This window comes from Mobula birostris, chromosome 6 (genome assembly GCF_030028105.1).
Source record: "Mobula birostris isolate sMobBir1 chromosome 6, sMobBir1.hap1, whole genome shotgun sequence".
In the NCBI taxonomy this organism is placed as follows: Eukaryota; Metazoa; Chordata; class Chondrichthyes; order Myliobatiformes; family Myliobatidae; genus Mobula; species Mobula birostris.
Window position 1 is genome coordinate 169,170,215 of NC_092375.1, and position 15,924 is coordinate 169,186,138.

The window sequence follows — 15,924 nt, forward strand, 5'->3', positions numbered from 1 at the left end:
CACCAGCACTTTTTATGCGTGTTGTTTGAATTTCCAGCATCTGCAGATTTCCTCGTGTTTACATCCTACAAATATTCATTTTCATTGTAACATTGAAGATGATTGTCGATACCTACCTTGAAATCCTCTATAGCCCCGAAATTGAAGTAGTGAAATCATTTCATTTTTACTTCCAGCCATTCCTGGCATCTCCAAGCCTGAATCCTTGAAGATGCAGGAGTAAAACAGTTCTGTATTGTCTTACTGCCTATTTCTCACCAACTGTCAGTGACAAAAATCATTGTTTTTTGTACACGTGCTTGCAACTGATGCTGTATAAAAGCTGTTCTCTCTAAGCATGGTGTAGTGTCCTATGGCTGCACAATTATCTGAAGCTAGTTAGAAACTATTCAGCAACGATCTCCTACCCCAATTAAGCAGTATAGTGTCCCAACTAAATTAAGGCAATTCTCACAATTTTCTCTGTTAGTTTTTTTATTTAAGGGTTGTCCTAAATAAGTGTCTGCCCTGATTAACCGATGGCCCAATTAGCTGGAATCCACCCTATGTGTCATCTATGTATATACCAGAGAATAGCTTAGAGGCTGAATCTGCTCTTTTGGAGACACTGACACAAAGGCCAAGAGGCAAAAAGAAACACATTTGTCTATCCCTGATAGAATGAGATCTCACTTGCTCTACTATGGCAGACCTCAATGAGACAGTCCACAGAAGTAGTCTTGTGTGCACAGTGAAATATACAACAGAAATACTGGTCCAACAAAAACCAGGCACAGAGTTATGTTCTCCTCTTTGCCCACTCTGCTCCACTATTATCTTGTCATCATCGAGCAATGGATCTGGCATGTTGGCGCTATCCAAAGATAAACGTTCCATGTTCAGGATGTTCAGCCTCAATTTCCAAGGCTATCTGTATTTTTCTCTTCTGCAAGTCGGTAACTATGTCCAACTTGCAGCCTTTGGGCTAACACCAGGACAAACAAAACAACATGGAACACAGATGTTGAACAAATACGTGGGTTATTCGATGATCCCTGCAGATTATTTTGAAATATTTATTTTGCAAGATGTTAGCTTTGCACTGCATCTCTGGAGGTTTTCTGCTTCCTCCCCTTTCCCCTAACTTAAGTCCTCAACTGTTCACCACGTGAAGGGTGTTCATCATGCTGAGGTTGTACCCTAATCTTTATACCCTAATGATACCTCCCCTGTAGGTCTCTGCATTTCACAAGCTGGCTCTATTGCATTCTACATGTTGCCCTGTCTTTAATTAGAGTAGTTTAATATTCCCAGATGCGGAGAAAAGGAGAGTAGGGAACTGCAATATTAGTTTAAGTGAAAACAATCACAGCTCTAGGAAAGGATAATGTGTTCAAGTAAACATCAAAATATGGTGATATGAATTTGAAAACAAAGGGACAATCAGATAGTTGATCGCATTGTAGAGAGTCGAAGGGCAACAGAAGAGCAAATTTCTGGAATATGTGAAAACACTAAGGCAGTAATGGTGGAAGATTCCAATTACCTGAATATTAAATGAGATGCATTCACCATAAAAGGCGCTTTTAAATTGCTTCCAGAACAATTTTATTTAGTTGGCATGTAGCCCAGCAAGAGGGGGACAAATGGTGAACAACTCTGGATTTGGATCTTGTGAATGAAGTTGGGCAGGTGAAAGGATTATTAATGGGACAACAATCTGTGGTGGTAATCATAATTAAGTAAAGTAGTTATGGAAAAGGAAAAATAAGAGCTAACATTTTAAACTGGAATACGGCCAAATAGTTCCGGAAAAGTGGATTGGAAACAGCTTTTGAAAGTTAAATCAGTCTCAGATAAATGGGAGGTATTGGAGGAGGAAACTCAGGGTAAACATGTTAATATAAAGAGTATGACTGCGACTGGCAGATCCAGAGTCCCTGAATGATATGATGGTTTTATCAACCACAGGAAGAAGGGAAGCCAGTTTCATGAAAAAGGACAAACTGAGAAAAGGAGATGACATCCTTATCAGATACGTGGGAGTCAGTGAGCTTACAGTAAATATCAGCAGATAAGTTTGTCTCCAGAAAAGAGAGATCCTGAAGAGGAAGAGAAATGTCAGAAATATGTTAGTGGATTTGAGGGAGGGTGGTAACCAATAGTATAGGTGATGAGTTCTGCATGGGTGGAGGAAACAATATCAGTGGAGGACTGTCAGAGTAGATTTAGAGCAAAGACTGCTCGTGTAGTCATTGACAAAGCTGCCACAGCAATGGCCCATATGAATATCCATGGCTAGGCCTTGGATTTGTAGGAAGTGAGGTGAGTCAAAAGGAAAGTTGTTCAGAGCAAGAACCATTCAGCCAGGCAGAGGAGAGTGCTGGTGGAAGTGAACTGGCTGGATCTTGTTTGCAGAGAAAAAAAACTGAGGGTTTTAAGACTTTATATGGGCTGGGAGAGTTTCCTTTCTGTCAACTGCAACAAAATCCCTCTACTAGCCTCATCTTATTCTGCATGCTGCCAGGACCACTTCTCCATGAGTCCCTGGTGCACTTATCCCTCCCTCATCCTCTCATCTCTCTCCACTCACTCTTCCTTACTACCATCAAGGCACCAAGCCAGTCCTTCCAGCTGAGGCAATGTTCCATGTGCACCTCCTCCAACCTCGCCTCCTGCATTCAGTGCTCCCAATGAGCTCTCCTTTGCAAAAGTGAGACCAAATGCAGACTAGGCAACCCGTGTGCAGAGCACCTGCACTCTGTCTGCAGTATCCATCATGAGCTCCCATCATTTGAATTTCCCTTCCCATTCCCGCACCAACCTGCTTGTCCTCGATCTTCACTGTCAGGATGAGGCAGCATACAACTAGAAGAGCAGTGTCTCCTTTTTTCGACTGGGTAATCAATAGCCAAATGTTAGGTACATCGACTTTTCCCATTTCTTTGAATCTTTACCTCCTCTGTGTGTCCCACCACCATCCTTCTGATCTACCTCTGGTCCTTACATTTTTTGACCCCTTTTCCATCTGGTTCCATCTACACTTCATCTCTCCCATAATGGTTCCCATGATCACTTTTCATCAGCACTTGCTAACCTTTGTATTCCTGCTTATTACACTTCCATCTCCACCTTCTCTCACCCCTCATCCCACCTGGTTCCATCTGCGTTTTCTTTTTGGCTAATGTTAAGGATACAGGCAACCATTGTGTTACGGGTTGAGTTCCTCGAAAGTAGGCCACATAACCATTTTTCTTAACCTGAAGCCAAGTAATCTGCTTGCAATTGACAAACACAGGTTGAAAAGTAAGTTATTTTTGCATTGAGGTACTCACCTTTTCTCCCCCCCACATAGTTTCTGTGAGAGCAAACTTTATTTCGTGTTTCAGATTTTTGTGTAATTTTGTGAATTATGCAAGGGTAACATTTTTTTATCCAAAAGTCCATCACATAAGATCTCTGGTATAGATTAAAGGCAGGTAAATTAAACTGAGGAACAATAATTGAAGACAATATTGGTGGAAAAGAATTCAAAGGATGTTGGAAATCAGTTATTCTTACTGACTCTTACAGCTATCTGGACTATTCCTCTTCTCACCCTGTCTCTTGCAAAAACGCCATCCCCTTCTCGCAATTCCTCCGTCTCCGCTGCATCTGCTCTCAGGATGAGGCTTTTCATTCTAGGATGAGGGAGATGTCTTCCTTTTTTAAAGAAAGGGACTTTCCTTCCTCCACTATCAACTCTGCTCTTAAACGCATCTCCCCCATTTCACGTACATCTGCTCTCACTCCATCCTCCCGCCACCCCACTAGGAATAGGGTTCCCCTGGTCCTCAGCTACCACCCCACCAGCCTCTGGGCCCAACATATTATTCTCCATAACTTCCGCCACCTCCAACGGGATCCCACCACTAAGCACATCTTTCCCTCCCCGCCCTCTCTGCATTCCGCAGGGATCGCTCCCTACGCAACTCCCTTGTCCATTCGTCCCCCCCATCCCTCCCCACTGATCTCCTTCCTGGCACTTATCCATGTAAGCGGAACAAGTGCTACACATGCCCTTACACTTCCTCCCTTACCACCATTCAGGGCCCCAAACAGTCCTTCCAGGTGAGGCAACACTTCACCTGTGAGTCGACTGGGGTGATATACTGCGTCCGGTGCTCCCAATGTGGCCTTTTTTATATTGGCAAGACCCGACGCAGACTGGGAGACTGCTTTGCTGAACATCTACGCTCTGTCCGCCAGAGAAAGCAGGATCTCCCAGTGGCCACACATTTTAATTCCACATCCCATTCTCATTCTGACATGTCTATCCACGGCCTCCTCTACTGTAAAGATGAAGCCGCACTCAGGTTGGAGGAACAACACCTTATATTCCGTCTGGGTAGCCTCCAACCTGATGGCATGAACATCGACTTCTCTAACTTCCGCTGATGCCCCACCTCCCCCTCGTACCCCATCTGTTACTTATTTTTATGCACACATTCTTTCTCTCACTCTCCTTTTTCTCCCTCTGTCCCTCTGAATATACCCCTTGCCCATCCTCTGGGTTCCCCCCCCCCCTTGTCTTTCCTCTCGGACCTCCTGTCCCATGATCCTCTCGTATCCCTTTTGCCTATCACCTGTCCAGCTCTTGGCTCCATCCCTCCCCCTCCCGTCTTCTCCTATCATTTTGGATCTCCCCCTCCCCCTCCAACTTTCAAATCCCTTACTCACTCTTCCTTCAGTTAGTCCTGACGAAGGGTCTCGGCCTGAAACGTCGACTTCTCCTCTTCCTAGAGATGCTGCCTGGCCTGCTGCGTTCACCAGCAACTTTCATGTGTGTTGCTTGAATTTCCAGCACCTGCAGAATTCCTGTTGTTATTCTTACTAGTTTTTAATGATTGCTAACTAAAGTTAAAGGAAAAGTTTGTAGATGTAATGAAAGTGCTTGATAGGATGACAAAAACATGCTTTGGTCCCGATACTGAGTATCTATCACCTTGAACAGTCCATTTTACTCTGAAGCAACCATGTGCCAAGTGTCACTTCCTATCTGATCAAACACCAAGCTATGCAATTTTGGAATCAGTGCAGATGTCAAGTTAAACAATGCAAGTCATCAAAACTTGCTTCTAAGCATTTGCAAGTAATTTTATAATACTGTTAATAGGACAATTTTTGTCATACATTTTTCCCTTTGACAGTCTTAATTAAGCTAGTTGCCAATGAATCTCAAAGTACAGAAATAAAATAATGAGTTGTAGTCATTTGTAAACATTTTCACTTCCAGTCCACAGGTGCATTACAGCAATATTTTTAACCAATCAAAAGTGCTTGTTTTGGCATGATTGAATGCTTTGCAAGAGAACATATGTCAAGTGAACATTTTCACTGCTGACTTGAGTGTTATCATGATGTATTTTGCCAGTAATAGCACATCTATCATACATGGACTTTAAACCTACACAAAATGTACGTTCTCATTAATGATGAGTGGCTAATTCATCTTTTCTTGGTGTAATTAATGTTTTTTGCACAGAATAATTTTTCATTGTTTGTTGTGATGCATTTTCAACATTTTCCGTTACCTTTTCTCTATCTGCATGCCTGTCACGGTGTCATTTTCAAAAGATATATGTAAGTATTAACCTAGTTTAATATTTGCTTGCAGTTTGTGTGTTCCTTTAGAAGCCCGGATAGCATTTCAAGACACTCAATATTTGATCAACCATGTACCATAATTTCTTGATATATGCACATTTTTAAAAACACAGCTGGGGGCAAAAAGATTAATTATTAACATGCAGTTCCCATGGACCCTGCAGTGCTCTTAACCATTTTAATTTTCTAATGTATACTGTAATTTAATAATGATGTCTATGTCGGCAACTCCTTGAATCAGGGAACTACTTTTATTTGAATGTTAACTCACTACAATATGACTGTATGTATTTGTGTGAATATATTAAAATTCTCATAGTTTTTTTTATGGTAACCACAAAGTGGCATCAATGTACCAGCATAGGCTGCTAATCAGGGAGAACTATGTTCCCAAAATGGAATTATGGCTTTTGCATCCAGATGAAGATGAATTATGTTTCAAATAAAGCATACAGGAACCGTGGAGGGTGAGAAATAGTTAACTGTCAAGCTTAATCAAGCACCAATATTGAGAGTATCCAGAATGTTATCTGTATACTGGAGTGCTTCATGCTTGAATAAAATAGGACCACACAGTGCAGTGGGGAGACCAGAGAGATCAGGAAAACAGGAATTGCTGTATATAAACAATACACAGAGCTGATGACACATTAGTTTTAATATTGCAAATTTCAAATATTCTGAACATACCTTTGCTGTAACTTTAATGTCATTCTTATTTGTACATTAATAGGTTCACCGTGATGTAGAATTCAAATGTAAAGCCCTTGTGCAAGCCAACTCTGACTTAGCTGCTGCAGCAGAGAAACTTCAGGTCATCAGGAAAAAGCTCACTGTAAGTACTAAAACTTGACCTTCACCTGTAAAATATCTTGTTTTTATCAAAGAGAACTCATTAGTTGTAACTTCAATGATTCATTAACAACTAACTTCTTACAGGATTGTACATGATGCAATTGATTATAATCCAAGTGTAAATTTGTTAGAACAATTGCTATAATGAGGCAAATTCATCAAACTAACAAATGTTAAATAGCTTTGATAATGTTTGTTCCTTTATTCTCATGTTCCTTGAAAACTGATAAATGCCATCAGTGCCACAAGGCCAGGGTTAATTTAATTTCCAAGCCGTTCTAAAGTAGCAATTTTGACATTGCTGAGGGTAAACCATAAACCAATTACAAAATCTACTGAATTTGCCCTTGATAATTCCCCAAAATGTGAGAGTAGCCAATCAATCCCATGTTAAATCAATCCTATGTTAAAATTGTTTCTGAATTTAACACAGATATTAAAAATATATTTGCTGGAAGCATGTTCGATTTTGTATGATATTCTTTATGACCATTTATTCTGAAGTGCACATTGCTTATCTACAAATGTATTTAACATGAACATTTTATTTAAAATGTTGTACTTGTAGATGCTTCAAAAAGCTGCAGCCTGAAGCCAAGATCAACTATCTTAATAAAATAAAGGGCAAACTGTATTAGCAATAGTAAATCTTAATTTAAATTTGTATTATTAGATATCATGAAATCCACTGAATGAAGTTACACAATCATTTAATAAATCAGTAGAAGTTGTATTTTCTCAATAACTAAAAATCTATCAAAATTAAATTCAGTGATTCTAATAATTATGGAGTGACATGATGGCACTTTCCATAAGCCATCCACTGCAAATCTTTATATGTTCCAAAGATTTTTTGTGATCTGAAATGACAAACAGAAGTCACATAAGGATGCCAAGTTAAGCCTGAACTAGTATGGAAGTACTATCATTCAAAAGTACCTTATCAAAACAACTTTCTTTTCAACCTTTTTAAATTCATTTTTGTCTCTTCCCTCACCCTTTTAAATTGCATGAAGCTATAGTGGTCAGCTTGCTCTTTAAGGATGCTTTATAAACCGTTCCACAAGTGCACAAAAGGATTCTGTGATGATTTGGTTCATTTTTTTTCCAGTCAACTATAGCCTTACAATTTCTCAATCATGGATAGATTGGCACATGGAGAATTGAATGTACAAGACCAGGATATAGAAGTACGGCAATCACTTGATGCATTGTGACTGTGATTACTCTTACTACCATGTGAGCTTTGCCTGACTGACTATTTAAATTTGGTATTGCAAAACACTTGAACTAAGAAATCTGTTTTGCAAAGTATATGTTGCAAAAATTGCCCTGGATTTTTAACAAAATTATAATATTAATATATTGTCTCTTACTGTTCCTTTAAAAAATAAGCCTGTTAAATTTAAGCAACACACACAAAATGTTGGAGATACTCTGCAGGCCAGGCAGCATCTGTAGAACAGAGTAAACAGTCGATATTTCGGGCTGAGACTTTTCTCAGCCCAAAATGTTGACTGTTTACTCTTTTCCATTGATGTTGCCTGGCCTGCTGAGTTCCTCCAGCATTTTGTGTGTGTGTTGCTTGGAATTCCAGCATCTGCAGATTTTCTTGTGCCTGTTAAACTTAATATGTTTGCGCGCAGTGTACCCATTTCATTTGGGAATGGATCTACACCCGGTATGGAGAGAAGATTATTTTTTTATTAAATTCTTCAACTCTTTCTTAACACCAACATCTGAGGACCTTCCTAATTTCAAAATAGAGCAAGGTGGCACAAACAAAATGTTGAAGTTAAGAAAAATTAAAGAAGGTTTCACAAGTTAGCAAAAGCATGAAGGAAAGATTAAAATTGTAAATGGTAAAATAGTAAAGGCGTAGAAAAAAGGAAGTGAGTATTTTTAAAATTTAAACTGAAGTTGTATTTTAACTTTATAATTTTGTTTATAACATAGCAAGGAAACTACTTCTGACTTACGTTCACACTACGTTATTTGGTTATTACCACTACATTTAAAGGTGAAGATGAAAAAAAATTCCAAATTGAAATGTCTGAAATTTACATAGAATAAACAGTGGGAGGTTAATCCATGTTAACATAGTAGAAGATTAGGGAGAGTGGCCATTCCACCTGACCCAGCAGCATTCCGATAATCATGCCCAGCTTGCACTGTACTCCATAGAGATGGGGGAAGTGAAACTGAAATACTTTCAGCTGGTCTCTGTCATGTGGAGATTAACCCAGAGGACTTTAGTGGCCCGTAAAATTTCAAAAGTTTCAAAGTACCCTCCACTGCCTCCACCTGCATTTAACTCCTTCGTCAGCTATTACTTAGGAGAGGACCCTCAATCTAGCAGAAAATTCTCCTCAGTTTCTACAGTGTTAAGAAGGTCATTGCACCACCTTCTGGATGCCTCAAAAAATGCTTTGCAGTCAGATCCAGGAAATGGGTAGTCCTCATTCTCAATACCGAGGATGAATCTGGCAGGCAGAGATCTTGGTCTCTGAAGTTTTCCATTGGCACCCATTGTTGTGAGTTGGCATTGGTGATATCCTGCAACTCTTTACTTGGAGGACTATGTTTGGAAATTTTAAGGGGTAAATGAGTACCAGGGGAATACTGATGGAATTATCTATTCCTGTCAGGTGGGAACCATGGAAAGGAAAGCAAATATTTAGTAGCCCCATTAAACGCTGATGCTCTTTGAGATATTTAACCAGATTTTTATTGGTGACGTTTCCTAATTTTATAACCCTGTCACAATTTATTGACTGCTTAGCTACTGAGGAGCAGAATTTTGAGAGTTAACAAGAATACAACCTGCATTTTACAAAAATCTTGAAGCTGGAAAATTTGAGGATGGCACTACATTTTATACAGTGAAAATTCATGGTGACTTGAATGTGGATACCGAAAATACAAGGTGTAATGCCACTGAATAATAAATACTGGATCATTACCCAAGTTGCATAAAACAACGTTCCTTTTAAATACTTCTCTGCAATCAAGCATTTTAGTTTTGCAGGGTGGATCGTTACCATACCCTTGAATGTTGATAATCTGTAATAATGTCGCAACAGCCAAACCTGTGAAAAGGGTAGCATTTTCAGCTATAACCGAATACATTAAAATGGAGGAATCTAGTTAAATGCTGGATATGAAGTGTGTTTTAAATTGCACCTGATGATTAAGAACAAATGTACTGGGCATTTAATGTGTAGAAGGACTGAAAGATAATTAACTGGCATGCATAAAGATTCATGTTTTAGACAAAATTTTAATTTCGCACATAAATGTGCCTGCTGTAGGCAGCATTTAATCACATAGCTGACAGGAGTAACTACTTTCATTTAACCTTGACTGAAGATCATGAATTCTAACAGGTTTAATTGGATACATCATTTAACAGAATGAACAGAGCAAATTTTCTTCAATTCATAGGTTCTGATTGACATGCACCAGCAATAAGGCCTAGTACAATTAAAGCTGATCTGCATTTGTGGCCCTGGCAGACATTGCCATAGTGATGTGACACTGTTTGATCATCATGGCACCAAAACTTGATTGAACTTTCACTTGTTTTGAAAAGGGCAGCACTTCAAATACAAAGAGATTTAGAGAGAAAATGTAGCTATTTTGAAATTATCTGCAAACATCGCAATATGCATCATTTATTCTCACTGTATGCATGATAATGGATTAAAAAGTATTTATGCTTTTACAAATTTAAAACTATTTTAATATTGATCATAGACATAACATACCTATTTTATGCAAAATATTTAAAATAGTAAGATGCTTTAATCCCATTATCTTTATGAAATACATATTTTAAAACATAAAATATCTTTATAATATTTGTTATCTGTAAAGTATTTTTAATTATGCATAGTAATATGTCTTTGACTAAATTTAAGCTGTAGAGGAATTGAATGTGAATCAACAGCCAGATGCTATGACAACTCAACATAAATTGGAACCGCTCATCGCTATTTATTTTGACTTGGTGATTTATCATTTCGATTCCAAACTTTTTTCGGAAAATTATTTATCAAATCAGTTTTTATGTTGTGATACATAATTTCTCACTACTGTGATTTTTTCCCCCACCCATTTGAAGAAAATGAGAAAATTGTTGGTGCCGAAGCTAAATGACTTTAGTGCGTTGACACTGCTCAAGATATTTTTTTAAACTACAGCTACTTTATATTTTTAAGGAATTAGATGCAAACTTGGCTGAGTTAACAGCAGCCTTTGAAAAAGCGAGTTTTGAGAAAGTCCGTTGTCAAGATGAAGTGAACAGAACCAATAAGACGATTGAACTGGCTAACAGATTAGTGAGAGGACTGGAGGTAAGAACTTACAGAACCACCTAGTGCAGAGCACTAATATTTTATTTTTTCTCCAGCATTTTGTGTGTGTTGCCTTGGATTTCCAGCCTCTGCAAATTTTCTCATGTTTTAGATGTAGTAAACACCAGCTTTCTAGTGAATGTTACTACAGTTCTTATTTTAAATATTATGTAGTGAGATGGAATAGTTTTTATTTAGAAGATGTTTACAAATCTGCTTTATTTGGGACAAAGTATAATTAGCAAGGCTGTACTAGTTTGCTATATGGATATTCGTTATCGTTAAATTTTTGTCTTTTCATTTCATGTGGTAGTCAGAGAACTTGCGCTGGGCTCAGTCTATTGCACAGTATCGTGAACAAGAAGAAACTCTCTGTGGAGATGTCCTTTTAATGGCAGCTTTTATTTCTTATGCTGGCTCTTTCTCAAAGAGATATCGCCGTGAACTTGTTCGAAGCATGTGGATGCCTTACCTGAGAAACCAAAAGGTAAACATTTAACTAACCAGAAATATATTTTCCTGTGACATTTCCTGGAACAAATATTTATCATAACATAATTGCATGCTGAGGTGATCTTCATAATGTTTACTGCACTATAAATATAAGGTTCATACATATAAGTTATTTTTAAAACTATCAAACTGGTGGAAGTATTGTCTCAGGAAATTGAAGCATAATTAACTGATGGGAAATAATTTTTGCATAAGAATTTAAAAAGTTATATTCCTTTGGTAGTGAAATATCACAATGCAAACCAATATTTATTACTGTGCATTATAATGTAATTTAGACCATAAGAACATTAGATATTGGAGCAGAATTAGGCATTTAACCAGTTGAGTCAGCACCGCCATTTCATCATGGCTGATCCCTGATTCCACTCAACCCCTCACACCTGCCTTCTCACCATAACCTTTGGAAACTATCATTTCTCGCTTTAAATAGACTCATGGTCTCGGCCTCCACAGATGTCTGAGGCTGAGCATTCCACAGATCCACTACTCTCTGGCTAAAAGAATTCCTCCTTTACCTCTGTTTGAAAGGGTCGTCCCTCAATTTTGCGGCTGTGCACACTGTTTCTGGACACCCCAACCATAGGAAGCATCCTCCTTATCTAGTCCTTTCAACATTCGGTAGCTTTCAGTGAGATCCCCCTGCATTCACTGATTTGACTTCACTGAGTCAGTTTGGGAAATAAATAAATTTTCTAAGTGAGTATTTTATTTATTTTGTTTACCCCACATAGTACCATTATACCTGTTTGATGATTTGGAATATGAATGTATTTCTGAAGCTGAAGCTTAACTTGGAAATATCAGGCATTTATAATCTTTAGTGTGCAATTTATGGTAGTTTTCTTTCTTTGACGGATAAAGTGTTTTGTAATAATTCTCACTTTCCTCAGGATTTGGTTAGAATATTGAAAAGAAAAGACAAAAAAAATTACATAAGATAATGTCTACGATATAGAGTCCACTTAAAAATCATGAGAGATTCTACAGGTGCTGTAAATGTTAAGCAACACACACAAGTTCTGAAGGAGGAGAGGGGAATAAACAGATGCCATGTTGGGCTGAGAACCTTCATCAGGACTGGAAAGGAAGAGTAGAAACCAGAATAAGAAGCTGGGGAGGAGGGGAAGGAAGAAGGGTGCAAGCTGGCAGGTGATGGATCTCACCTGGTTTCCCCTCTCCCACCCACCAACCATCCCCCTCACCTGGTCTCACCTGTTTAATCAAGCCAAGTATATTTGTGTTCCTTTTGTGATGGTACAATAATTGGACTATGCCTTTTACAAGATTCTTCCAAAACTGTTGTATTTGAAATTTGCACATTTTTCTTGCTGATGGCAGAATGCGTGGGGTTTGTTGACCAATCACCTAAATCTTTGGCCCACCATTTCCATGCTGAACATCACGTACCTAATGTATCTAAACTATTTATCAATGCTTAGTCAACGGCATTTCAAATTATCCTTGGAAATTCAGATGTTCATCCAGATACTTAAACGTTATGAGATTATCTACTTTCACCGGACTTCCTGACTGTGTGTACCAGGTTCCAACCATCTTCTGGCTGGAGAAATCCTCCTCTGATCCTCTGGAAAACTTGCATCTCTTATCTGAAACTTAGGTCCTCGAGCTTTGGACACTCCTTTTATCGGGAAGATCATTTTCTACTAAATCCCTGACAGCTTTGCCCATTCTTCACACGTTTCCATGAGCTTCCTGCAGATTTTAGAACCACAGGGTTCCTCGGGCACTCTCAGCACCAAGACTGATTGTTCTGCTGGGCAGAGCAGGCAATGCACTACAAGCAGCCTTCAGGTGGTTCATACTCAGGCCCCACCCACAGACCACCCCGATGGCTTTCTAACAAGTTGTGCTTTCAGATGGCCTATTATCTTTAACATCTGATCAAACACGTTTATGAGCAATGAAAATATATTTTAAATGAAAATGGGAATTATTGAAGACCTAACTATTAAAATAAGGATGTATGCGGTATAAATAGGGACAAAATACAGAGTATTCCAGTCAAATGGGACACTTTAGGACCAGTACATTTTGGTCCAATTAAGCGGTTCCCCAATTAGCTGAAGTTTCAGAGAAATTGTTAAAAAAGTATTAAAAAAATAAACTACATTTTAACTGAGTAACAAATTATGTTTTAAAATTAAATACAAAACTAATTAGAAATACCAATACTACTACAGTACTATAAAACAATGTATTAGTCCCTAATAGTTATCAAAGGAGGAATTCATCCAGTATATGCTGCCGTGTTCTTTTGATTGACTGTAAATGAACAAAAACAGCGCAGACACCTAGTGTAGATAACAGACTGGTTTCATGCAATGCATCCTCCAAATCTTCATTTTCATTGTAACGTTGAAGTTGATTGATGATACCTTCAAATTCATCATTCTTTCTAACTTATTGAAGTAGTACAATCATTTCATTTTCACTCCCGGCATTTTCTGGCATCTCCAAGCCTGAATACTTGAAACCTCAGTGAGCAAAACGATTCTGAATTGTCTAGCTTCTAATTCCCGCCATCTATCAGTGAGAAAAATCACTTCTTTTTGAACACAAACACGTGCAATTGATGTTATTCAAAATATGATCACTCCAAGCACGATGTAGTATCTAACGGCCGCAAGTGTGTGCAACTGCACTAGTTAGGAACAGTTTGGCAGCAGTCTCCTGGTCCAGTTAAGCAGCACAGTGTCCCAAATAAATGAAGGGGATCCCAGCTATTTTCTTAATCAGTTTTTGTTCTTTAAGTGTTATTCCAAATAAGTGGTGCCCTGATTAACGAATGGCCCAATTAACCGGAATCCATTGTATATAAATTAATTGTAAGTATTAATTGTGACTAATTAACTTTCTAATGTGGGAGGAAGCTAAAGCACCTGGAGGAAACTCACGTAGCCATGGGGAGAATGTACAGACTCCTTACAGACTACATTAGAATTGAACCCAGGTTGCTGGCGTTGTAATAGCATTATGCGAACCACTACGCAACCGTGGCCTTTTGAGGTACTCTGTGGATCTAGCACTATCTGATGCACCCTAAAAATTGCAGCCTTCCATTGTAGGTGAGCACAGATGATGAAGCCATAGTGAAAAAAGTTCCTGGCTGCCATATACAAGTTGTTTCAGCTTTTCCAGTGTCACAGATAGTGGAAAAGATTGTTTCACCACTAAATCTATGTGCACAGACTAATATTAAGATTTCTTGTTTTCCTCTCTTTCTTATAAGTTCTTTCCTATCCATCTTGTAGGGACCAATATCATAGACACTGATGCACTTGCAGTTCCTCACTGAGGGCCAAAAGGTAATGAATTCAAACTATGAAGCTTTATTTTAGATTATGAGGATACGCAGTCCTTTTATTGTCATTTAGTAATGCATGCATTAAGAAATGATACAATGCTCCTCCAGTATGATATCACAGAAACACAACACAGACCAAGACTGAAAAACTAACAAAAACCACATAATTTTAACATATAGTTACAACAGTGCAAAGCAATACCGTAATTTGATAAAGACAAGGCCTTGGTGAGACCACACCTGGAGTATTGTGTGCAGTTTTGGTCCCCTAATCTGAGGAAAGACATCCTTGCCATAGAGGGAGTACAAAGAAGGTTCACCAGATTGATTCCTGGGATGGCAGGACTTTCATATGAAGAAAGACTGGATGAACTGGGCTTGGACTCGTTGGAATTTAGAAGATTGAGGGGGGATCTGATTGAAATGTATAAAATCCTAAAGGGATTGGACAGGCTAGATGCAGGAATATTGTTCCCGATGTTGGGGAAGTCCAGAACGAGGGGTCAGTTTGAGGATAAAGGGGAAGCCTTTTAGGACCGAGATTAGGAAAAACTTCTTCACACAGAGAGTGGTGAATCTGTGGAATTCTCTGCCACAGGAAACAGTTGAGGCCAGTCCATTGGCTATATTTAAGAGGGAGTTAGATATGGCCCTTGTGGCTACGGGGATCAGGGGGTATGGAGGGAAGGCTGGTGCAGGGTTCTGAGTTGGATGATCAGCCATGATCATAATAAATGGCGGTGCAGGCTCAAAGGGCCGAATGGCCTACTCCTGTACCTATTTTCTATGTTTCTATGTTAGACCAAGGGCATGGTAAAAAAAAAAATTCAAAGTCTCGGGAAGGTCCCATCATTTCACGCAGACGGTAGAAGGAAGAAAAACTCTCCCTGCCATGAACCTCCAGCACTGCAAACTTGCCGATGCAGCACCCTGAAAGCACCCGACCACAGCCAACTCTTGAGTCCACCCGAAAACTTCGAGCCTCTGACCAGCCCTCCGACACCGAGCACCATCTCTGCTGAGCTTTTCAACCGCGGCCCCAGCCACCAAGCAATAGGCAAAGCTGAGGATTTAGGGCCTTCCCCTCTGGAGATTCTGGATCGCACAGTAGCAGCAGCAGCGAAACGGGCATTTCAAAAGTCTCTCCAGATGTTCCTCCGTGCTTCTCACATCTGTCTCCATCAAATCAGGATTGTGCACAGTCCCCTACTTGACAAATACAGATATCATTCCGGAGCGGCCGCACCG

At 39.1% G+C, this 15,924-nt stretch overlaps 1 protein-coding gene across 1 annotated transcript in view; it reads left to right on the plus strand.

The window, feature by feature from the left end:
* Window positions 1-7,592: 7,592 nt before the first annotated feature.
* The window catches only part of LOC140198762 (dynein axonemal heavy chain 17-like), a 29,828-nt gene continuing 21,496 nt past the window's right edge, over window positions 7,593-15,924 (plus strand). Inside the window, exons 1-3 of the mRNA XM_072259773.1 lie at window positions 7,593-7,670; window positions 10,701-10,835; window positions 11,149-11,322. Of these exons, the coding sequence (XP_072115874.1) occupies window positions 7,620-7,670; window positions 10,701-10,835; window positions 11,149-11,322 (360 nt within the window). The 5' untranslated portion in view covers window positions 7,593-7,619. The remainder of the gene's footprint in view (window positions 7,671-10,700; window positions 10,836-11,148; window positions 11,323-15,924) is intronic.